Raw genomic sequence first — 25,700 nt, 5'->3', positions numbered from 1 at the left:
TAAAATTAATAAAATGCATATAGTGTACACCAGAATACAGCCATGATTCTGAAACTGTGTAATCAATAAAGTAATGACAATATTGTAAAACCACTGTAATTCTGCAACTGTAATAGAATAATACCAATGTAGTTATGATTGTATTTAATGTAATGTAATCAACTGGAATGCATGCATGTAATACTTGAACAACAACTGATATTGACCAAGGGCCATTCGAAATCCGAGTTACATTGAACTCACCAGAAGACCACTCCCAGAGGTGTGGACACTAACCTTCACACCTTTAAGCATTGTTATAAATACCTGTAGGAGCCATCGTTCTCGAGTTCGCTGGTGGAGGCAACAGACGGGCACTAGGGATGGTCAAAGGACTGACCTGGGGCCTGTTGGTGGCTGAGACCAGCGGCTCCTCAGCTGAGATGTTCTTTTTACCACAACGCCATCTCTTTTATTAAATACATTTGATTTAACCTTTTGATCTGAGATGACCTCTGTCCGTCCGGCGTTTCTTCATTTTTGAATACAACATCCTAAAGCCTGGCGGATGCTTCTGCGTCGTTGCGTCGACGCACTCGTTTCAATTCATGGTTCTAAAGTCTTGCGTGTGTTGGAGAGCAATTCACCGCCAGAACAACAGGCGGAGTAACGTGTTTTTGTTGAAGACGACTTAGAGAGTCACGTCTATTTACACGTTTATTTGTTTCTTTATTTATCATAGACTTTTTGCCCCGTGCATCGACACTGCTGCTTTTCATCGCGGACACATTTGTCCCGTATTTCCCTCCACAACTTTGTGCACCTCTCGACCGGCAAACCGGCGTTTGCGGCGATCAGCCTCCATGAATCCAACCCAACACGCAGAAGCATAAACTAGGCTTTAATGGAATTTCTTCCATTACTTTTACTTTTATACTTTAAGTAGTTTTGAAACCAGTACTTTTATGCTTTTACAAGCTTGAGTTGGTACTTCAACTTATACAGGAGTCTTTTTAAACCCTAGTATCTGTACTTCTACTTGAGTAATGAATGTGAATACTTTTGACACCTCGTATTGCTTGGAACTACAGCCGCTAAAGAGCAGTGACACAGCACAACGCAGGTGGCGCTAATGCGCCGTCAGGCTCGTTACTCTACAGCATCAGTAGAAAGACGAAGAGCCGCAGCAGCTAGCTGCACTACAGGCAGCGGGATGTTGTGACCGCTACACACACGGAGAGAAGAACCGCCACGATGTCTCCCCTTGTCCGGTTAAGATGTTAATAACGTTGTGCTACGTCTATCTGTGGGTGCGCTTTCACAAGTGCTACTCGGTTTTGATACGAAACAGCCTTTCCCGCCTGAGCAGCGGCAGCTTCGGCTTCAGCTTCGGGGTCTGCTCCAGCTCGGCCGCCGCTTCCCCGACCGGCCGCCACACAGCCGCGCTCTGGCGGCCCGGTGTGCTTCCGGCGGGGGACAACGTCTTCCTCCAGCTGGGAGACAAGGCCGTCTATGTCACGCAGCCTCAGGTTGGATACTCGCGCTGGCTTTACATCGGCATGATATCACAGCCCGGTCTCTGCGGACCGGAGATTGCCGGGGCCTGTCGCTGTTTACGTTTCTCCTTAAGCTCCAGAGCTTCTCGCAAGCAGACAGTGGGGCAAGAAGCTAGACTGCAGCAGTGCACCTGTGCTTGTACTAGTTCTAGTTCTACGATCTGCTACAAGTCCTGCATTCTGAAACCTTACTGAAGTCTGAGGTCTTCAACAGCTGTGATGAAGTAAATAGAATGAAGAAGGGAAACAGATCAGCTGTGTTTGGTTGGTAACTTCCTGAAAAGAGACCAGTTGTCCATAGTTGGCCTAATAAACTTTTTACCTAGTTGAGAGTTCACTGCTTTGAGTTACTACTCGATATGAGCCTGGATGTGTTGTCACTGTCTACGCGGCTTGATGTCATTCACTAACTACTAATCCCTGTGTAACAGCCTTATGGTGTCTGGGGTTATTCTTCTCTGTGCTGTCTCCAGGCGTGCGGCGACCTCAGCAAGTGGACCGTGCTGTTGGGGTCCTCCTTGGTTTGCGGTCCGCGAATAGAGAGCATTTCGTTCATCATAGAAGCTGCGGGACACAGAGCGGGATTCCGTTCTCCTCACACGTCCAATAAGAAAGTAGGCACCACGCATTGTCCAACAAGTAGTACCCTCAAGAACACAGAGTACATCTGATTCATTCTGGCCCCACACCAAACTTTATTACACCCCAAACACATGAGCCTATAGTTTGTGTATATTCTGTCAATTTGTTCATGTTTTTAGCGTCGCTGTTTTTTTTAAATACAAGCTTGTATGAATACCCTCTTTTTAGATCAACTGTGTGTAAAGAAAAAACACTTCTGTTTGTAAGAAAAGGTATATGTACCTTTGCTCTTGTCATACTACCACACAGTACTACTGTGTGTATTACCTTGTTTAGTTTAAATAGTATACAATTTTTACATTTACCAAGGAAACGGTTTGTAACATCCTGGGGGTTAACTTTAGAGCGTGAGCTTGAGACGAGTTTATTAAGATGCTTATCAGCGCTGCCCGGTGGCCAAACGCGTCCAAAATTGTTTTTACAATATTTCAGAATCAGAAATACATACTGCCCAAGCTCTCTAAATTTAGTCATTTAATAATCATACTGCAACGCCACGTATTGTTGATTAAGTCATCAGACTACGCAGAACGGTTGGATCTTCACATATAAACAGGACCTACATGTTTGGCGACAGTTGGGTGATGCCAGTGCTGCGTTAACTGCCCACGTGGAGGTGTCCGCATGTGTATGTTGAACACGTGCAAAGGGAGAACCTGTGTGCAAGCGAGATAATTAAAAGAGCCGGCAGGACGACATCTGACTGGAATGGTGTCTCTCTGTCTAACTGTAGAGGGGAAAAAAGTATCCAAATCTTCTCTTCAATATCTTCTCCATGCATCCCCTGCCTGCTTTGATGAAGTGGTGCCATTTTTTGGGGGTTTTCGTACATTTATGTATACATTATATTTTCTTTTTAAGCATGTTGGATTCTTATATCCTTTTTTTTTTTTTTTTTAAATCACTAACCCCACTCTTAGTTATGAGCATCTCCCTGATCTACAGGGATCCCATTCTCTTCTTTTGATGCACGCTCTCTCCCTTCCCCTTTTTCCCTCTATCCTCCTGCACACATTGTCCGTGTGCACTCTAGGCGCTGACCGAGGGGTGTTTCTCACCTGCCATGTTTTCGCTTAGTTTACCCATTTCTATTAGAGTTTTTAAAACAGGCTGTAGCCGGTATACCAGCTCTATGAATCTAAGTGCACTTTATTCATTTCACAGGCAGGCTGGTTGGTGGTGTCCTTTCTATATTCTCTATTTTCGAATCCCCCAAAACCGCCACTGAGAGAAACTCTCAGCACGGCATCATAATTCATGGTTAGCCACTGACGTACGACTTCTCTCAATTAGCAGCTACAAGAAAGGATTCAACTTTTAAATGTGCAGAAATCTATTTCGCACATGTGGTTCATTTCATGTGTTGTGTATTAACCTATTAAATCACAATGGTGCACTATTACTACATACTGAATGCTTATTATGTCTGTATATATACCATTAGTTGCTGGCTATACCTACATAAATCTATTACACCTGCTATCAATCAACTTCCGACCTATTTTCAATGTCTTAAGTATTAATTAGGTACATTTTAGATTGAAGTATTATTAATGTTTTAATGATTAATCTCTGGTTGGTTTTACTTTGCATTTAAGGAAGCGTTACTTATGGTAAAGCAAAAGGCTCCCATGCATTTGGTCATCGGTGTCACGTCCGTCTCAGAATGTGCAGGAGACGTGACGGACTCTTGCGGGTCCACCCTGCGGCTCTGCTAACCTGTGTTCTGTGTGTGTGCAGGTGCTGAAGTGGTCTGACTACTGCCTCCCTCTGGCCCGTAGTCCCGGCCAGCCCTTCAGGGCCGTGGCTCAAGCCAGCGTGGACAACTTCAGTCTTCTGGGCGTGGCTTTTATCGAAGATCGCCTCCAGCTGGACAATGGACTCGCGCCTTCAAAGATAATCCGTAAGTGGCCTTCGGTTAAATGTCATTTTCACATCACGGCCTCAGGACACCTCCATGATGTGGTAATATAGCTCTCTCAAAACTCATGTTACATAATGTTATATCACATAATTTTGTAAAATACTACACTCTCTATTCGAATAGAAATAATTAAATTACATCTAAGAGCAGCCCATAGAGAGTTTCTTTTGTAGTATTTGCAATAGAGCACTTTTATGTCAAACATTAAACTGTTCATTGTATGAATGGAATTTTTAAAACAAATTAGGTTTTGTGGTCTATAAACAGAATTTCTTCTCTACATACCAAACTACACATTCACTATTTACTCCCACCAGCTGCTCAGCACCAAACTACAACCCAACACACTTAGCTGGTGAACATGGGGGGCTTTTAGCAGCCGAAGTACTTCAACATTAGATTTCATTCATCTGGACTACAGCTATCTGCTGGATGAATAGACAACGCTTTCATGTATGGACTTTGCAACTTGGCGTTGCTTGTTAATTGAAGTTCATCCAATATGTAATATAAGTCTAAGACACCAGATTGCACTAATGTTCTCCTACATTGCTATGACCTTCCTGTAGCTGTCCTCCTCCAAGATTCCACCCTCAGCAAGCTGCTGCAGAATCAGTGCCCCAACACCGAGACGCCACCGTGTCTCTGCGTCACTGAGCCTTTGCACCGTCACCCGTCCACCGACCACCAGCACCCGCCGGGCTGCAAAGGCAGCCTCCTCCTCACCCCGCAGGCCAGGAGGAGGCTGGAGGAGCGGCGGGGGTCAGAGCCGCTTTACGGCATCAAAGGCCAGGGAGCCGTTTGTGACTCGGAGGACCGCTCCTTGGTGCACCATCACCATATGGAGGGCCACAGACACCTCCATCTGTCCAGCTGCCACGAGTGCTTGGAGCTGGAGAACAGCACCATCCTCTCGGTGAAGTACGCATCGGCTGAGAACATCCCGGACCTTCCCAATGACGACTCCGCAGGGCTGGACAGCGGAGACGAGACTCTGGACGACGTTGAGCACGAGGCCGAAGGGTTGTCTGGGCAGAGCGAGGGACTGGACTGTCGTAACAAGCCACCCAATGTTCTGCTGTACACGGGCGACTGCCAGCAGCGCTTTCAGTCAGTCCGGCAGATTCTGTCCGAGTGCATAAACATGGAAGACAACATAATATATCCCCTCCAGCCAAAGCAGGCTCTCAGCGAACCTTGGTTGGACAACGCCAAGCTCCTCGTCCTGGCAGAAGAGGAGCCCCTGTCCCCCCAGCTGCAGACCCGCTTTCTCACCTACCTGAGCCAAGGCGGCAGGGTGCTGGGTCTCGCCTCCACCCTGTGCCCGGCGGGCCTCTGCCTGGAGGCCCGGGAGGAGCAGCGTGGCCGGGTGGGCAGGCTGAGCTTCACCAGAGAGGACAGCACAGAGCTGGAGCTGGGCGTGCTGTCCAGCGGGAAGGTCTACGTCAGGGACTCGCAGGGAGGAGGGGAGGTGGAGCTCTGGGGGGAGCTGAAAGGCGACCCTACGCATCAGAGGGACATGGTTGTAGTCAGGGTGACCCACGGAGAGGACGGAGGGGAGGCTGTCCTCTGTCAGGTGAGGAAGGACACACGACATCAGCGGGGTCACGTTTAAACAGCCGAACCTGGTTTAAAATGTCTTCTCTCTATATGGTCTTACTATTATTCGTCACATTCTTCTTCTTCAGACACGTATCCTAGAATTGATTTAAATGCTCAGTTTTCATGTATCCTTTCAGAGAGGTGATTGTAGTTTGCCATGGTGATGCCCTGGACTTTATGGCCAGGGACAAACGTGAGCATTATTAGTAGAACCTCCTGAAGCAAGCTGCCTCATTTCCTCCAACAGTCCTGGGTAGCAACCAGCAACCAACGGTTCTGGATCCTTCGATTTGTGAAGTCAGCTTTTCTTTGGGAAAGGCTAATCAGCATTGTTTTCCATTTTACACACCGAGCAACAGCAAAAATATCGTCGCAGCACAACTTAATTATATTTTGATATGAGGAATAAGACTATATTGTCTCAATTGCAAAATTTGTAATAGCGAAATATATTTTTCTCTCAACCGGCTCCGTGTTCTCCTGTCTGCAGGCCCACCTGGAAATTGCTCCAGACCCCCAGAATCTGACGGCCAAAGGTTTCAATGAACTGAAAGTGAGCAACGCGCTGCGCTACGAGGTCTTGACGGAGATCCTCTCCTCTCTGGGAATAAGCTGCGAGCTGAACCAGACTCCAGCCCCGAGCCCAGTCCACCTACTGGCCACCTCTCCGGTGAGACCCCCGCTGCCTGGTTTCTCTGCAACGTTAGACAAATGTAGGAAATGTGAGTTTTCTGTGTCAGTGGTCTATCAGTGTTTTCAAAAAGGTACAAACATGAATAAGTGGTTGTGTATTCATCCATCTGTATTATGCATCATCCATCCATTCTTTCACTCGTCCAGCGGACGCACACACACACACACACACACACACACACACACACACACACACACACACACACACACACACACACACACACACACACACACACGCATAGACGCACGTTCATAGACATCAGCGAGCACCAGTTTCTGCTGCTTAAAGTTAATTATATGAGCGACAGCACAGATAGCCGACATCCACTGCATGTGGAAACAATTTGGCCTCCTAATGTATGCAAATGTATGATTATACATGCAGCCGGCCCACAGCAGGTGTGTGTACAGAGGGCCAGTACAAACAGCCGGGCAGTAATCAGTCTTTGGTCCGTCATCACAGCTCACTTTGGGTACCATACGGTTAGACTTCAGGAAAAACATTTCCCTCAACAAGTCTGCTTGATTGTGAAGATACGTCTTCTAGTCTCAGTTTTAATAAAAAGCTGAGAAAGAAAGAAAATATTTGGAATGATTTAAAAAAATGTTAATGTTAATATTCATTTCAAAAGTTAGTTGTATAGTTAGATAGAAAATCTTAATTCAATTTTGATTCATGAATTGCGGCTTTATGATTTATCATTGTCGTTATTCGTAATAAGAACAAATATATGATCTGATTGAAGCAGCAGTACACAAGCGACTCATGTTTTTTATTTCATGTTTTCAATGGAGTCTGGTGGCTTTAAAGTGAGCATAGATGGATATAACATTCTCAGCTCCCATCAAAAAGCGTTGTCTGATCACAAAAGAACGCCGTTTAAATATATCATCAGAATCTAAAATTCTGAAATGCATCCATAGCAGGACATTGTACTTTATTCAGCCCCACTTCAAAACATCCAAACTATCCCTTTAAAATATCCACTCAAACGTCCCCTCCCCCCACACAGACAACCATTAACTAACTTTTAGTACATACTTCTGCCTTTATAATATACACACTATTGCATTCAGTAAGCATTTAATAGAGACATGTTACTTTGTCATAACGTCACTCCTTGAACCCTCATGCGCATTCATCCGTTATGCAAAGGATAGTGGGTTGGAATAGTGGGAGAAAGCATGCTTACTTACAAGAAGTAAAATGAATAGCATTAAATACCACTATGGCATATAAAATATTCTGTTAGTTTTGATGATGTACTCAAGAAGAACCACCAGGGGGAGTCGGAGCTCCTGGGTGTCCGAGAAACAGAAATCGAGAACCTCAGTGATTCAAAATATGACCTTAAGTTCCACTGGCTGGTATCGATGAAGCCAGGTGTCCTGCTTCGTCCCTCCCTCTAAAAAAAAGTAGTGTTACATTATTATTGGCAGTAGTTGCTTTGGGATTCTAGTTGTTTTTGTCTTCATTACTGTATATTTGGATTGCTTAGTGACCTTTAACCGCGCCGGCCCTTCCGCTGCCCCCACAGTCTCAACACAAGCAGGCTTATGGAAATCGGGGGCTGCAGAATCGTTTCCAGATTGTTGTGGAGAGCTGCCCGTGAACCTGAACGTGTCTGTAGAGCGGCCTCTCTGCTGCTGGTGCACTCCGCCTGGATCGGTTCCAGTCGTTTCTATTCAGTCCGAAAGTTGTTTTTGTCCCTTCAGTGTATTGATATGACGGCTGGAGGTTCCCATCAGTGCTTGTTTTCAGGCTTAGCTGGCCACTGTCCGAAGGGCTGGAAGCTCTTGCCTTGAATCAGTATCATTTCACAGAATCGTTTCCATTCCTGGGCCCGATCTACAGTATTCAATTATTTAAAATGGATGTTTTCTCATCAACACAACATGCATAGTACTTTGAAGGTGCCAAATGCCTTTTTTCTTGTAACATAAACAACATCTGCTGGATGCAGAAGTATTCACCCCCCTGAGTCAATACTTGGTAGAACCCCATTCTGCTGCAATTACAGAGATGGAAATGTTCGTCCTTTCTTGGCAAAAAATTTGAAGCTCCGTCAGATTGGATGGAGACCGTTTGTGAGCAGCAATCTTCAAATCTTGCTCTAGATTCTCATTTGGATTGAGGTGTGGGCCATTTTAAAACATTAACATCTACTTTGATTGACCATTGGCCATTCTATTATCTATTATCTATACTAATAGTTGTCCTGTGAACAGATTCTCCCACCTCAGTTGTGGATCTATGAGGCTCCTCCAGTTACCAGCGGCCTCTTGTGAAGGCAATTGGTCTCACCAGATCTTTATCGGGGATTTTAAAGTAAAGTGGGTAAATACATTTGCACCCAACACTTTTTATTTGTCCGGGCAGAGCGATGGACTGGACTGTGGTACCAAGCCCGTATACACTTGACACACTTGCCGTAGTCGGGGTAGTAGCAAGACTCACTCACATCACTGCAGGTGATGAAAAGGCTTTCCAGCACACACTAATTCATTCAGCGTGGCAGGGATCACTGACTTCCACCGCTGCTCAGTGGGTGTTCTTGTTCTGCGCCATGAGGTGGAAAATCACCATTTTCCTTTGTCTGGAGCTGAATTGGGCTCTCGAGGTAAATAGAATCAGGAAAGGCATAGATTTTCACTTTCATATTATAGGAGTCATTCAGGAGCACAGAGGCCCATTGTGTGTCAACGGTTTTATTTTCTTTATTCCCAGTTGTCAATAGTGGGAAAGTTGTGAAACGGTAAGATGACATTTTCCATGTCATGTTTCCAGAACACTGCTTTGGCTACTGCTGCGGCTTCACGTGACATTTTATTTAACTAAATGTGTGTTTGAATAGTATTTTTCCTCCTAAATAATAAGTATACACACGTAAAAGTTGGCTATATAAACTTGTTGACGTGATGGTTGTTATACACGAGAAGCCATAAGGGTTACGGTTGCGCTTCTCTACTCCTTTTCTGAAATTGGGACGTCCCTCAACACGCCCGGTCGCTGTTGATTTCCGGGTCAAGTGATCGAGGAGTCAAGGACTCAAGGAGGGATATTGGGATGTACCTTAAGTTTCAACAGTTCTTGTCATGTTCAAGACCTACAGACGTGTCTCACTGGGACCAATGTGTCATGCTCAGCCATTCGCGTGGCAGGTTTTGTTTATCCACAGAGAGGTTTTGATCCGTGTGTCAGTATCGTACAAATCGCACCATGTTATGTCTTGTGAGGATGACTTCATGTTGATGTCAGGTCAAATTAAACAAAATCAACTTTTCTAAATTCCAATCGAATAAGAGGGCCGAAGGAAGTACATGGACAACGGTATATTGCTCATTCTATAGACCAGAGTAAACATTAAGAGAACCAGTTTTGTGTGCGTAAGTACACAGGAGAGAAGGCTGATTAATTGGAAGCGACTGGAACAGTGCAGACTGGGACTGCTGCCTAATTACGCTGTGTCATTGATTAGCCATACACGCTGATTAACTCATTCAGCACATTTATTTCAAATGGAAAGTCAATCAAATCCAACTGATATGGGGGCCTGATATGAAATCCCAGTCAGCCTGTTTAAATATGTGCAGAAACCTGTAATGGCTCCAGAAGGTTTTTCATGTTTCTGGGGAGGTTTTTGTGTGTCGATGTGAGGGTTTCGGGACAGAGGATGTCACACGTGTACACACTGTAGAGCCCTCTGATAAAAATTTGCATTTCGTGATTTAAAAAAAAAAAAATGAACAGCAATATAGAAATATATCCTTTAAACTACCAACCATCAAGAGAATGAAAATGTGTCTCTGTAAATAAATATTAAGCTCTATATCCCTTTTCAGAGGTGCTCTATTGTGTCATTAACATGCATCTTTATTTTAGTTAAAAAAATTATTTTCCATGTTTTTATACTCCTCTGTGTTTATTCATAGCTTGATATAGCTAATATCTATGTGTCATACAGCTTCATGTGGGCCAAAAAACAGTCAAAACACGTAAGGATTCCACTGGCAGACACACTGGACAATGAAAACAGCAACTAAGTAATTGTAATACTATCTGAACTTTGTAGTTACACAATAAAGATGAAATAAATACTGTATACTGTTTCGCACAAGCATTACCAACCTTGTCTAAGAGGCTTTCAGGTAGTTTATTCAATATCCTGAAATATGGATTTGGCTCTACGTTTATAGAGAAATCTATACTTCTATACTCATGGTGCCATTGTCCTTCTCTGCTCATCTCAGGAGACCCGGACCACCTGCGTGGACTGGCTGCGGACACGTGCCGATAAAAATGGCCTCCTCGCGTTGCCCAAGGCCTCGCTCTCCTTGGTATCCACCTCGGGGCTCCAGGAAGGCCCTTCGCTCCCAGAGGGCTCCGTGGCCCTGGTCACCGACTCTTTAGAGTCCCAGAGCTGGCCTCAGTTCAGCATGGAGACCTACAGAGAGCACCTGAAGACCAGCCTGCTGGGGCACACCGTGCTGTACGCCGAGGTCACTACGTCCACCATGGACCTGCTGCAAGGGTAACACACGCTGCTCTGGGCCTGCTTAATGTGGGGGACATGCAACGTTGGCTTTTTGATTGCTGCAATGTGCACGGGATCACCAGCTGCGGCCCGCTAGTCAAATAAACCAAGCAAGTTCTTTCTTGCTATTGTTCCACTTGATTATTCCGACCCGCCAAAAGTCCAGATGAAATTGAATTCATCCAGTGTTTACAATATGCAGGGTGGAGTCGTTACATTTAAAATCCACCCCGTGACTATTTATTCAGAACCTTTCTTGTGCGACACTCATTCAGTCGCTGCTATGGGGTTCTTTCACATCGGTGCGAGGTCTGCTTCTACGGCTTGAGAACGTGGACTCGGCCTGCAGGTGGATGCTGGGTGGAGGCGGGTCTTTGGATCAGCTCTATCCGCGCCGTGGTGGCAGCTTTCAGGGGAGCCGTGTGGCTGCAGGAATGTAACCAGAGAACGAGAAGAACACCGCCATGATTAAAAGGATGCTTGAATAAGGCGACAAGACAATGAGAAAAAACAACTGTGTGTGTGTGTCTATGCGTGTGTGTGTGTTGGCCACTAGACGGGCTGGAACTAATTTAATGCCTAAGTGACCTCACTGCGGCGAAGGCTAGTTGTACCTAATAGACTTCTTTTGTCCACATCCACACGTGAGCAAAAGTGGCTGTTGAGTGGGTCGGTAAGGTGGCAGATGGGAGCAATTAAAACTGTCATAAAGTTTGAAAAATGGACGGCGGAGCAGCGGTGAGCTGATTGGAACAGACAGTGTTGTCATTAAGGTTATACAGAAACTAATGCAGGGTGAGCGAGCGGGCCATTCAGCCCCAGACCTGATTTCCCCGCTAACGTCTGCGTTTCCAGATGCCCCCCCGCCCCCCCCCCCACTCACACACTCCCTGCAGCCTTGATTAATGTTATTATGAAGGAATGTCTGTTTTATTTCTTGGAGCGTTGGTGTTTATTAAACATTCAGTGTGATACTGAATACGTTCAGAGAGGATCGCCCTCGTAGGACTGACAGCTGTAAGCGTTTTGCAGAGGGACGCTAGCGGGAGCTAGCGGGCAGTTTTTGCTTCTCTCTGTTGGACAATCCTCACAATTTGACAGGTTGGAATGTCCTCTTTGTCCATTCTTTGAGTCAAATCCATTCGGGCTGTGAGAACAGAAAATACAGAAACCTGCATCCAATTTTGCCTGTTATTTTATTTATCTGCCTCCCCCGACTCCATGGATGACTTCTAATTTTCTTAAGTGAATTTTCTTTCCACCCGATTTTGATTTGAATTAAGTCATTCAGAGAAAAAACATACTTTGAGTCACATTTGGGAATCGCGCCTTTCTCCGGCAGAACGCCAGCACAATATCCAAAACAGACAAAACAAAAAATCGCCTAATTTTTAACAGCCTCCTCATTGTCCACACAGGTCATGAGTCCAGAGGGAAAGAGCTCTGTCCTTGTTGGCTTTCGTCCTGGCTCTGTATTAGCAGGCGTCACACTACGTGGCTGCAGGAAGGTGCCTGAACCACGCAGAGCTCCGTCAGGGATCAGCAGCACCTTGAGTTAAAATGAAGGGAAAGAAATCCCCCGTAGTGTCACAGGAAAGCTTCGATGAGCTGCTCAGATGCTTTACTTGCCTTTTGTGATGTTTTCATAAGTCTGGGGAAGAGAAGACAAATGAATGTGAATATTCCAATGCCCTCAGTTTGAGACACTGTAAGCCTTCGCAATATTTCTTATTCTCAATATTTCTTATTGGTCAGAAATACTTTTGGTTACTAAAAGGCTACATTTCTTTTAGGGGTAAACAATTTCGTTTAGAATTAGGATTTTCCAAAAACATAGGTTAGATACAAAGGAAAAATACAGCACAAAAAATATTTTAAATGATCAGTGCACACTTTTAATTTAAATTATTTTCATTTAGATTAAAAGTAAACTTTGAGGTACTTGTAGTACCACTGGATTGGACGAGGTGTTTCTCTCACTGAGTAAATGTAAAGTGAAGAAGCAGATATTCTTAATTTAATTTTAATTTAAATACATCTTCATCTCTAGACTTTTTACAATTTATGCTCCATCGAATGTTATATGTGACTAACTATGTGACTAACTAGATTAATCTCTATGTTGCTAAACAATATAATGTAATGCATATATGAATAATAATACATATATAAAATATAACTGAATATGAAAAATGTTTGCTTTTGCAGGAGTTCACATTGATTCTTTGTGGAGGGAACCAATCATCCCTTCAGCCTTATTTATCAGAAATGCTAGAATAATATACAATTAACTTCTTTTATGCAAGTCTGTAATAGATATGTTACAAATGGCTCATTTGTGGACTGTTAAATCCTGTAAATTGTTGAGTCAGTGGTTACAAAGATTGTCTTTAAAGAATATCAGAAGCCACGGCATTGTTGTATAAAAAGCATACGTATTCTTATGCTCTAAATTAAAGTTAGTTAGGAGAGGTTCTTGTTGTTGACGTGCGCATGTGAACATGTCAACCTTTTTCACCCAAAAAATCATTACTGAGGACCTTAAAGGAATGGTATCTCATTAGAGAAATTAGGGACATATTGTTAATGAAATAAGCGAACAAAGGACGAATTCCAGACGAGTCGTTTTATTAGACTCCTTTGAGAGAACGACGACTGTGGCTCTCCTTATATCTGCGGCACAAATAAAGGATTGAGGAGGCCTAATGGGGAGTCCGTTTGAAGGCGAAGGGCCCGCAGGTCAGCGCTGATGAAAATGCGGGTTTTGTCGCGTCTGAGTGCAGAGGCTGGAGGCCGGGCCTCAATAGCTGGCAGGCCGCGTGTTTATTTAGGGGGTTAGCGCTTTGTTTGGCGGGCGGCGGCTAATAATAGCCAGTACCGAGACACGGTACGGGGTTCTCACAAGGTCACACCCAACTGGAATCTCAATGCTCTCAGCGGCCATTGAACACACCGCGATGTGTCAAACGACGACAACCAAAAGAACGTCACATTGTGGTGCCATGAGTTGCGGATCCTGGAGAGTCCGCTGTTTGCAGGCTTGTCAAATGTCAAAGAAAATGAGTTTCTGGGTGTCCTGTGATATGGAATAAACTTCTAATTTATTTCTTTACATGGTAAATGCTCTAGGGAGTAAAAGAGCAGGGGATTGAACCGCCGATTAGATTAGTGGATGACATGCTATACTCTAAAAACTGAATTCATATTTATTGATATGGGATTTCTGGTCTAAAATCTGACACACTTCTATTTATGTAAAGTACAGCTGCTTGCATTCAGGAAACATAATTGAGACCTTTTAGCTTCTTTTATTCAAATTAAACTAATAGAAACATTTCTCACAGCCCAAAACCAAAAGACTGACTTCTGCTTATTATTAAGTACACAATACAAATAATATACAATACACAGACATTCACATAATGGTGTTTATTTCATTTTCACTCTTAATTGATCTAATTTGTTTGAGTAAATTGACAGCGGATGTCTATAGAATGTCTAATGCTTTCCAACCACCCGTCCACATCAGATGATGATGAATCCTCCTTTAGAAGAGCTGAACCCAGAGAAAAGCACTTTCACCCCAGCGATTAATCGTTCATCACAGTGGCTGGCGGTTCATAATGGATTTATAAACTAATAGCTTGAGCCCTGTTGAGTGTGAGCTTCAACAACAATCTGTTGGTGTTTGTTTAAGGACAGTTAACGGCGTGGAAGTGTTTATCTGAGAAGAGACTACAGGCGTTTTCCTGACACCACTTGGCTGCTCCAGAGAGCATAATGATTCTCTTCCTGCTCGGCTGAACTTGATCCCCGCGCCTCGAGCAAAACACTTCCTACTTGTTGACTTTTTGCTTGTGAGAGCTTCAGGCTCAGACATGAAAACCCAAGGGTCCACTTTTACCTTTGTATTCTTCCCCCCTCACCACCCCTTTAATTTCACGGGCACAATAGGTGCATGAAAATTGGATTTTTTTTCTTCCTTTCGTGCTACTTCTGCTCCGTACTTTCAGAAGGTATTTTTCACACTGGGTGAGTAGAACGGGGTGAGCGCCTCGTAACACATTCGCACTTTGTAAATCTGAACCCGAAAAAACAAGCGCTTTTTTTACTTAAAGCTGTTCTAGTTGTTGGACAAAAAGACCCAACAACCCTGCTGTTTTGACAAGCAATCCAATATCCAAACTGACACTGTATAGAATTAAGAGTCCTGTTTCCTGTGAAACCCCCCCATGAGAACACTCATGGGGGTGGTGTTTGGAGCAGAGAAAATGGATTCCTCATAACTGCGGCGAAAGGTTCCACCATAAAAATCAAATTGGCCCAATTGACCTTGCATGCTCCACCTGCAATTATATGAGATTGTAAGCAGATGCCTAAACGTCCCCGCTTCTTCTGGGGAACATGTGGTGCAGTGTGCAGCATGTGAACTTTGTGGAAGGTATGCTGTCCTCTGGAGCCCCCCCGAAGGGTCCACAACCAGCTTCATCAAGACTCCTCCACCCTATAAGCGGGTTTACATCCAAAGACTGCATATAGTGTGAGTAGGAAACACACCTGATCCATATTACTAGTTTTATGCCAATACACTTCACATTAATGACGACAAACTGTCCCTTAGGCAGCTGCGTCTAAGGATCCCTCCCGTTCATTTTCCATCATCTAGAAACATAAAACAACCACAAACGGTAACGACTGATGGAGGCAGAAGTGTGTTGACGACTTCAGGTGATTTTATTGATGGTGAATGTGCACCAGTCGAGAACGGTAAATCATATAGGCAAAGGAAAATTAGATTAACGCTTAAGATAATCAGAAGAAAAAACATGTGGTTTGGACTTGAATCCAAACCAAGTGGAAATATTTTGTTATAGACGCAATATTGTACGTATTCCTGTATCGATTTGTGTAGTCCTGTAGACATAGGCCCACTTACTATTTAAAGGATCGCTCTAATTGCCATAACTTCAATGTCCGACATCCATAAATCTCTCTGATCAAAAATCAGATGATATCTAACCTAAAATGGGTGTATTTTACCCGTCTTCGCTCCGACTGTGCATACGTACCCAGAAGCTAGCGGACGAGTGGCCAACGATCATCCAAACACTAGTTCATGTCGACTATCTCAGTCGATGAGCGGACGCCTGCTTTGGCCACAAAGCCCAGAAGCGGCCCTTATTTTGCAGTGGTGCGGCGGTCTGATGGACGGTGATGCTGTATTGCGCCCGGGACCCCTCAGCCAGGAGGACCAAGGTCACCCATCGGTGCCTCAGCTGCCCTGCGGTAATGGAGCAGCCCTCTCTCATTGATCACTTCCAATGGTGCTATTTGGAAATGATAATTTCTGCTGTCCCTCGGTAAACAGGATTAGCTCAATTAATCACATTTACAGATTAGTTTGCCCTCCCTTATTGATCCCCCTCCCCCCCTTTAGATGATCAATGCAAACGCGCTTATGCACGGCAAATCCTGTTTCAAAAATGAGCATCGACGGCAGAAATAATCTTTTAATCTGAGATATTTTAATCTGGGAAGTGAGAGGTTTTTTCTTCCTTTTTTTTGTGGAATTGGTTAACACGATAAATGGCTTTCTGAAAAATTATATCTTAACCCACCACATCCAATGCACCGAGTTAAGGAGAAGACCTGAGCGGGAAGGCAGCTTTAAGAAAAAGCACCCCCCCCCCAACTGTCTTCTGTCTGTCTGGCTGCAACACGCTGACGTGGCTTGCGATCACAGGTCCTCCTCCACCTTTCTTCGCTCACAGAGGACTCTGCTGGTGGCCGTTTATCCCTCTGACCCAGCGCGTCTCGCAGCGTGACCCCTGTGGCTTAGCCGCCCCCTTAAAACAAAGAGTCCCGAGCGGGGATTTAGAGTCAGTGCCTCCCACTCTCTATCTGTCAAAGACGCTACTTTGTATGTCTTTGTTCTTGGTCTTGTCGGGATGAGTTGAGGACAACGCTGACGGGGGGATCTGAGGAGCTGAAATGGATCTTAACACCACAGGTCTCTCTGTCCGGGTGGCTTCTGATCACCTTCTCTCCCTCCCTCAAATAACCTGCCTGTTTCTTTTCTTTTTCCACCCGATTGAACACACTGTGCTTCAACTAGAGCTTAGAATCATCATTATGATGAGCAGTTTCTTTAGCAAAATTCCTTTGGTTTCCCCTCTCAAATTGTTTTTTCTCTTTCTTTTTGTCATTATAGAGTGTTAGAGACTGTTAGTCGAACAAAACGAGTCATTTGAGGAATTCACCTTGGACTGGAAAAAAAGAATAACAACCAACCAAAAAACAAGCAATTAAAAAACGACCAATAACCGTTTGTTAAGCCTTAAACTGCTTTGTATTTGTCTGTCCTATTTATTATTACATATTAACTACTTAAATGTTGAGCAGAAGTGGACACTTTGGGAAATCTCTCCATTAGATTTATTCATGATTTTGTTTCCCGATCTAACTCCAGCTCTTATTTGCAGAGAGGACTGTTCAGGTAGCAGCGCTTTTGGCAAATAATAGACAACAATTTGGCAGTCGGTCGCTAATTAACATTACAACCTAATGCGACAGCTTCAAGAGAGCTAGCAGGTTGTTTGAAAAGTTACAAACTTCACCCGAGCTTCTAGGTTGAGTCCACACCTGGAGAGGCCAGAACCGACGTGGCTGAACCGGTCCTTCCCTCAGTGCCTCTGGCCTCCCCGTATGTGAGGCACTCGTGGCTTCCTAATGAAGATGTTGCTCTTGAAAAGCAGTTTGATTTACAAAAAAGGAACTATACTCGTGAGAACCAGTTTTGACCACATGCTCCTTAAACAGAGGAAAAGGGGACTATATTTCAGCGGTGTATTAATCCACATTTGGTGCTTGACTGATTGTCTGTGGCAGCAGCACAGTGGATGTGTTTGTATTGATGATGAACATCTCCTCACATGAAGCATTGATGACTGCTCCCCCAGTGGGGTGTCGCCGCGTAGTGCCGAGCTCTTCCCTGGATATTCTCCTTTCCTCCTGCAGCGGGTGTCTCCTCTGCGGGACTCTATTCCCTCGGCCCACATCCACAGTCTTTTTCTCATCGCCACTTTTGCATCGCTTTAAGGACGTGGATGAGGATTCTTGTAATACATTCTAGGCTTTTCTCAGAGCTCGTGGTGGCCTCAGCGGAGGTGCTTTCTAAATGAGATTAGCTTCCTAGAGGAATGTGATTACCCCCCCCCCCTCCCCTGCGTTCCTGCCAGGAGCTGGAGTACGCAGGAACACATGAAGACACGGCACTGCTCCTCCTCCTCTATTGACAACTACCCATTGAGTGAGTAAGAGCATTAGGTGTTAAGGCACAAGATTCGTCACTGATCTCATAATTGAGTTCGGAGATTAATTTGTGCTTCTTTGGATGTCAGGATGAACCAAGAGCGGGGATTTTCATCTTTGAATGTGGCACTTTCTAAAGTAAAGGGTTGGGGATTTGGTTCTCTGGACCGCCGCTGTGGATCCTGGGTACATTATTCTGAGTACAAACCCATCAAAGCAAGAAGATAACACACACCATTTAAAACCAGCAATTTATTCGTGCTTCTACACAAGCGCTACGTAGACATGAGTTAACTATAGCTAATAGATTTGCAAATAGAAAGCACCTCAGTCAACAAGATCCTGATTTAAAGCTAATAAGATGCAAGTCTTCAAATACTGTGCAATAGGTCAAATGAAGCAGAGGACATAGGTGTTTTTCGTTTTGGATATTTGGGGTTATAAAGTTACTATATAGTTTTCTTTCCCTTTTCTCTCTGTCCAATCGGAAATGAGCTGTAATCAAACTTCTACAAAGAACCCCGCTAACATTTGTCCTTTGTCTTCTGAGAAAAAGGTTACAATCGGCATCCATCCTGGGACAAATAACTGCACAGGGCCTAATTGGACAATTATTCTCAATTATCGGGGTGCAAGACATGCAATTAATTTGCTCCCATCAAAAGCGTCAACTCCAGTCATACAATTTTACCTCGCTGATTATTGTAACATGCTTCATTCAAACTAAGCTGAGGATAAGTAAGACTCATCCCAAGACCCCCCGTGTCCCCTCGGTCAGCGGTGGTCTCACTGGTCTTCTATGTGAAGCTCATTTTATGAAGCTGGAGGACTCCCTAGAGCCAGCTGGGAGCTCGGTCCAGTTCTCCAAGAGGGGCTGATATTCAGCAGAGACCTGTCGGTCACGGACCTGGCCCAGTCGCCGGTGGTCCTGCCAAACAGCAGCATCCCCCCCCACTTCCAGCCTCAGCAGGGACGAGGCACCTCCTAACCAGCCTCACTCTCAGCAGGGTCATGCTCCAGCTAACACAGCATACATTAACCCCTCCTCCCTCTGGTGTGTGTGTGTGTGTGTGTGTGTGTGTGTGTGTGTGTGTGTGTGTGTGTGTGTGTGTGTGTGTGTGTGTGTGTGTGTGTGTGTGTGTGTGTGTGTGTGTGTGTGTGTGTGTGTGTGTGTGTGTGTGTGTGTGTGTGTGTGTGTGTGTGTGTGTGTGTGTGTGTGTGTGTTCACCCGCTCAGAGGGAATTATTTCATGTGCTGGTATAAAGATTTGTTCTCCATCATGATTTAGTAACCACATACGGTGGAACAAATAGATTGCAGCGCTTTCATGCCCAGTCCTCTGCATATGTAATTAGCTATTATGATTATTCCAATTTCAGGATTCGATCTGAGGCTGAAGACGATGGGTTTCTGACAGCACGAACCCAGGGTTTTGTTTTGGAAATGATTTTTTTTTTGTCTTTCATTAGTGAACACATGTTGGCAGTTACTCGTCTGCAGAAGCGCCACACAAACGTCCACTGTGTTCAGCTTCAGCCAAGTGAACAAATTCCTGAAGCCGTGAGCTTTTTCAGATCCTCCCCCCCCCACATGTTTTCATTGGCCCCCGAGCTATGCCTGTCTGGCTGACATATTTGCATACATTAAAGCATTTCCAAATAGTGTTGTTGCGAATGAACCGGTGCACAGGTACACTTGAAGGATGGGTCCTGGTCCTACGTAGATGCAATTGGATTGTGATCACTCCTGTTTTTCACTCTGGCTGTGAAAAGAGCTTTTCCTGAGAGGCTTCATCAGATCTTGTGGGGGTCTTCCAACGTTAAGGTCCTTTTGAGTGGACAATCCCCTCTTTGCCTTTCTTTGTTGGGCTTTAGGGAGGGTAACAGTTCTCTGGGTCAGACCTGAGCCTCTTGATTGGTCTAAATGGATGGCTGAGAACAGGTTTAGATCTTTGAGATCAAGCAAATTTGAATTTGTACATTTTTGCAAAAGAAATGAAGTCTGGATTTTTGAAAGAGATGGAGGACAACATATAGGTGTTCGGTATTGGACAGCGCAATATTGTTTTGCGTGCGGCATAACCGAGTTGATGGAGTCGTTGTGACGTCACCCATTGGTTTGAGTTTTGAAGCGTCAAATTTGCCGATTTTGCAGTCGCCATCTTGAATTGCGGCCGTTGCCATGTTTTTTTTTTGTTTTTTTTAGCAACCAATGAACTGAGTTTACCATATTTGGAATGTGGATGAGTGATGAAGGGACTCTGTAAATAAGAAGGTTGTTCTCTGCCTAAAACCCAGAAAGTTCTCTGGTCTTGAAGTTTATGATCTCTTAAGGTACCTTATTGTAAGGCACTTTACAATAAGGTTATTGTAAGGTGCCTTACAATAAGGTTATTGTAAGGTGCCTTACAATAAGGTATGTAGTTAACACAAGTTTGATAGCTTTTTGTAACACAGAAATAAAATGTTCTTTTAGGAATCAGGAAACATTTATTGCCAAAATATGTCATACGTACAAGGAATTTGACTTGGTGGTTGGTGCGTGACAGTCGACAGTATAACAATAGACAACAAGACAGCAGTGCACAAGTAATACAATTCAAGTAATTCAATACTACAGTAGATTCATTCTGAAGCGTGTACGTGTCTTTAAAGAGACGGTGGCTATCAATGTCTCAATGAGTGAACGTCCTCTGTCTTAGCGGTGGTGAGGGGAAGTCATATGACCTTGAAGTAGCTTTGGAAAATTAGCTTTTTACTGCTACTGATTACACTCACACTTCAAAGTGGTGTTCATCAGTGATGACTGTTGAATAAAAACGTAGTAGTGTCATAAACAATCCTTTGTCACACTGCAGTAATCCAATAATCCAGTGGAAAAATGTCATTGGCTTTTAGTCAAGGGAGCTAGTGTGCTACTAACTGATCCCTCGCAGCACTAAAACAGACAAGAACTGTGAAGCTTCTCTTCATAATCATACTTGACTAACGGCTGATAAACTCCCCGCTAATTCAGTCCGCTGCATAAAGTTATCAACATTCCTTGAGCCCGGGAGCTAAATTGAGCCATCCATCCATCCATCCATCTCTTTGATGAACACCTCCTAGAGAAGTCTGTTAAAAAGCTCTATCTGGCCAGAGTCGGGGGCGCCCACACACTTAAGCTGATTTACCGATGACCAACTTTGCATCACAAAGGCAGGAAGGCCCTGCTCTCTTGCTTTGGCAGCCTCACAATCTTTGTTCGCCAGCCAATCGAGGGCATTTTTTTTGCGGGCCGCTGGATCAGCTTTAATTGCATTTTGGAGATGAGAGAATGTGCAAACATTCGGCTCTCAGATGAGCATTGATGAAATGCAGACACACTGTGCTAATTATTACAACCTCACTGGACCTTCTCTGAAATACAACTGCACTTTGAGCTATAACTTCATTTCAAAACTTCACGTCACGCCAGTGAACTTTTTTTTGCAATGGAATTCTACCAGTTGTCAATACTGCAAAAATGAAAGTGCTAAGCTCTTTCTCTCTCTCTCCCTGTTCTATTTAGTTCTAGATACAATTCCCGAAAGAAGCAACACTCTGATTGTTGATCTGTCTTTGAGGGGTTTTAAAAGAGTCGATGTTATTATTTATAATGATGTTGTCGGCCATATTGCACTGCAGGGAGACACTTCGGTTTTAGTGTGTATGTTTCATAATGACAACCAATCATACTTTGTGTCAGTTTCATTTTACTGAAGCTAGTTTGTAATTATTAACGTCAAAGCCCTCAAAGCAATCAATCAATCAAGGCCGTCCAGAGGGGATCCACAGTTAACTTAATGAGTACAACTTAAGGCATTTTGATGGATGAACATGAATTCAGATCTCTGGAATGACAGCTCTCAACATCCCCGCTATTGAAGTCAAACACTGACCACAAAATATAATTCTTTTAATTTGATAATCATGATTATGTTATTGTTATTATTCTAGAAAACAACATTCTGCCCCAAATTTGTTGAGATATCAACTTTAAATTGTCCAATAGAAATAACAAATAAACTTTACAGTCCCTGGTGAGGCGGATCTGAGAGTAAACCAGGAGTGCTTTTTAATGTGTGTTTAACATTCTTGTCCCCCTCTTCAGTCTGACTCTTCACTTGCCAAAGGACGCGGGTCTGATAGCTGTCTCTGCTCGACAAACCCTGGGCAGAGGTCGGTATTCAGCACCCTGTACAGCTGCATATGCAACAAACACACATGCCTCCATCATATTAAATCGGCAAAGTTTCCGTTGCCTTTGTTTCTTGGGGGTTTATTCATCTTATTTTGTCCCCTCGTGTCTCTCCTGTGTCTGCTGCAGGTCGGGGCGGGAATGCATGGCTCAGCCCTCCGGGTTGCGCCATGTTCACTCTGGCGCTCCAGGTGGAGCTGAGCTCCAGGCTCGGACAGAGGATCCCCTTCTTACAGCATCTAGCCGCTCTGGCGGCGGTGGAGGCAGTCCGCACTCTTCCTGGATACCAGGTACCAGCTCTCACGTCCTCCCTTCACTGGCTCCCTGGGCGAGACATCTTCTCCGACATTGCATCCAAACATCATTCAAATAGTCCCTGTCACCATAATGTAGCATGCAGTGAGTGTTGGGTGTTCTATGAAAATGCCTTGTATTGGTTGATGACGTTTGAACGTGTTTCGACCTTTGTCAGGACATAGACTTGAGGGTGAAGTGGCCCAATGACATCTACTACGGTAACCTGATGAAGCTCGGGGGCGTACTGGTGACTTCCACTGTTATAGGATCAACCTTTCACCTGCTGATAGGTAACAACCTCCTCTTCGTCACTAGTCACCATTCTTTGTCTTAATACAATCACAGTAACATGTGTGGGACGCGTTGTGCCGTATAGGCTGTGGGTTCAACGTGACAAACAGCAACCCCACGGTGTGCATCAATGACCTGATCCAGCAGCACAACACGCAAAATAACTGCAGCCTGCAGCCGCTCCGCTGCGACCAGCTCATCGCTCGGACGCTCGGCTGCCTGGAGGCCCTTATCGCCAGCTTCCAGCGGGGGGGCCCGGATGCCGTCCTGCCCACCTACTACAAACGATGGCTTCACAGGTGAGGGCGGCTTTTACTGTACTTTTCCAAAACAGAAACTTTGGTTTAGCTGGTTAAAAGCAGGCTGGGAATTCAGTTTATGGGCGGATGTCAATATACTCAACTCACATTTAAAGTCTGTGCCCGACCTTATGCAAGCAAACCTGAGGCCGGGACACTGGCTGACAAAAACATTTTATTTTAAAAATAAGGTGAAACTGTTTGTGGATTGGCTTCTGTATACTCATCCCACAATTTAAATCAGTGCAACTATTAGATAAGAATTCAACTTCCCCTGAAAAGGGGAGAAGTTCATACAAGTTCATACAACCAAAATTACGGAATTAAGGAATGTTTCTGTTAAATGTGAAAAGGACGTAGTCTCTCTGTGAGTTGTAAGACTTAAAACATACATCTATACATATGTTTGGCATCTCCAAATTCACTACAACAGATCTCGGATTGCTGCTGAATAAAGACAAACCAAAACTGGCAAATCAGGTGTGCATAGTTCTTCAAAGGACAGGAAATGGAGGAGTCAAGGCAGTGGAACATATGACACACATGTGTCGAGCGGTAGCAGGCCAAACATGGCATCAGAGTGGGGCCTGTATTACATTGGGGTTTTAACGAAAGCCACTCGTAAATATTGACGTGTTCATCTTATAGTTGTCAAAGCCGAGAACCGGTGCCGCTTTCGGGCCGCTGGGTTTTGTGGTTTCTCCCGAAGCTGAGGCGTGACGCCGGCTCTCTTGTGTTCTCCCCCTTAGCGGGACCCGGGTGCATCTCTGGAGCGAAGACGGACTGGAGGCCGAGGTGGTGGGCCTGGACCACAACGGCTTCCTCCAGGTGCACAGCAAGGAGCACGGCGTGGTCTCCGTGGAGCCCGACGGCAACTCCTTCGACATGCTGAAGAACCTGGTGGTCATCAAGCAGCGTTAGGGCCACATCCAGCATCTCCTCCATCAGACTGAAGGACTGGCTTGTTATTTAATCTAACTGCATACATATGTCTGTGTTGTACAATTGGGTATTGGTTAGCTTTGTGTGCTAACCTGACGTCCACGGGAGCTAGTTGGGGGGATTCCCCCCAAAGACAAACTGATGACACTGGGTTTTAAGGCTGCGTGAGTGCCTCAGATTAATCATAGTATGACCTGCTGATTGGGGACCACTAATTCAAACCAGCATCAACACAATATGACTTGTACGACTTTCTGTGAGCAATAAATCCTTTAACCCTCATCTGAACAGCTAAACAGATTTTGTTGTTGCTAATGTCTGAAAAATAAACATTTCCACAGAAATACGTTGCTAGTGTCTTTTAACTAAGAAGCCTCTGCTGAACTATCCGGTCTACAAAACCACTATTGTCAATGAAGTTACAGCGGTACATCATAGTGATGTGTCGCAGTATCTTACTAAACTAATTTGAAAAAGATTAAGGTGGGAGCTTTTAGATTTTAAGTTATGTTTAGAATTCTGTCCTTTTTACTTAAAGAACATATTTTAAAAACGTCTTTATAAACCAATTGGAGGGTGTTTTACACACTTAGTATAAAGAATTAGTATAAACACATAACCTAATTAAATGTTCAATCACAACTGAACACCAGCCTCTTTGTAAAAGTAACATTTGTGGCAAAGTTGTATTGGCTTACTGGTGTACTGAATAAAGTAAATGTCCCCTGCTTTAATTAAAAGTTGACTTTTATTTCTGCTATGCCGTTATCATTCTATTGTATGTTTCTATGATCATTGTTAATTAGTCCTATTTCAATTATTACAGCTGTTGTAATGGACATCTCTTGTTAGCTGGGCCGGGTCGAGGCAGTGAGCCGCCGTCCACAGCCCAAATCTACCCACCATGTCACATGATACAATAGCAAACAGGTTAGATAAATGGCTTAAACGTAATTCCTTTCTGTAATATTGACACCTCTAATAGGAATTTGTGCCTATAAGTAGTCAAACCAGCGCTTTGGCCTTTCATTACTGCAGTACAGCAATCACATACAGCCAGTTCAGCTGCTGCAGTCTGCTGCCTTCTCTCTCAACACTGAAACAATTTCACAAATGGTAGTTACCATTAGTCACTTAGACACAAGAACAGGGTAAAGGTGAGGTGAAAGTAGCCCTTTACGGAACATATATGACCCCACGACTAATATGGAGCGTGTAACTCCAAGGCCGGCGGTTCGACTTCTTGAGCAAAAAACTGAACTGTGGTAGTGCGTGATTTCAGTGCAGAGCACTTCCGGACGGCAGAAAGCTGTTTCTGCAATTTTACCCTGTGTGCGTGCGTGCGTGCGTGCGTGCGTGCGTGCGTATGCGTGTGTGTTTGCATGTGCGTGTGAGACAGAAAGGGATTGTT

General features: G+C 44.4%; 1 protein-coding gene across 2 annotated transcripts; it reads left to right on the top strand.

Moving 5' to 3' along the window:
* The first annotated feature begins 1,118 nt into the window (after nucleotides 1-1,118).
* Nucleotides 1,119-24,633, top strand: hlcs (holocarboxylase synthetase (biotin-(proprionyl-CoA-carboxylase (ATP-hydrolysing)) ligase)). 2 transcript variants are annotated; one of them, XM_040181942.2, is made up of 11 exons: nucleotides 1,119-1,508; nucleotides 2,009-2,149; nucleotides 3,918-4,080; nucleotides 4,671-5,677; nucleotides 6,194-6,373; nucleotides 10,648-10,928; nucleotides 22,374-22,441; nucleotides 22,590-22,750; nucleotides 22,933-23,047; nucleotides 23,134-23,347; nucleotides 24,097-24,633. In XM_040181942.2, exons 1-11 carry the CDS (start codon nucleotides 1,257-1,259, stop codon nucleotides 24,266-24,268), a joined length of 2,754 nt encoding a protein of 917 aa, XP_040037876.2. In that variant the 5' UTR covers nucleotides 1,119-1,256; the 3' UTR covers nucleotides 24,269-24,633. The 2 variants fall into 2 exon arrangements, with proteins under 2 accessions (XP_040037876.2, XP_040037877.2); XM_040181943.2 differs by lacking the exon at nucleotides 2,009-2,149 and having other exon boundaries at nucleotides 1,150-1,508.
* The last annotated feature ends 1,067 nt before the right edge of the window (nucleotides 24,634-25,700 follow it).

The sequence above is a fragment of the Gasterosteus aculeatus genome, chromosome 7 (assembly GCF_964276395.1).
Source record: "Gasterosteus aculeatus chromosome 7, fGasAcu3.hap1.1, whole genome shotgun sequence".
Taxonomy (NCBI): Eukaryota; Metazoa; Chordata; class Actinopteri; order Perciformes; family Gasterosteidae; genus Gasterosteus; species Gasterosteus aculeatus.
Note: the sequence above shows the minus strand (reverse complement) of the source record. Positions and strands in the feature narration are given on the sequence as shown.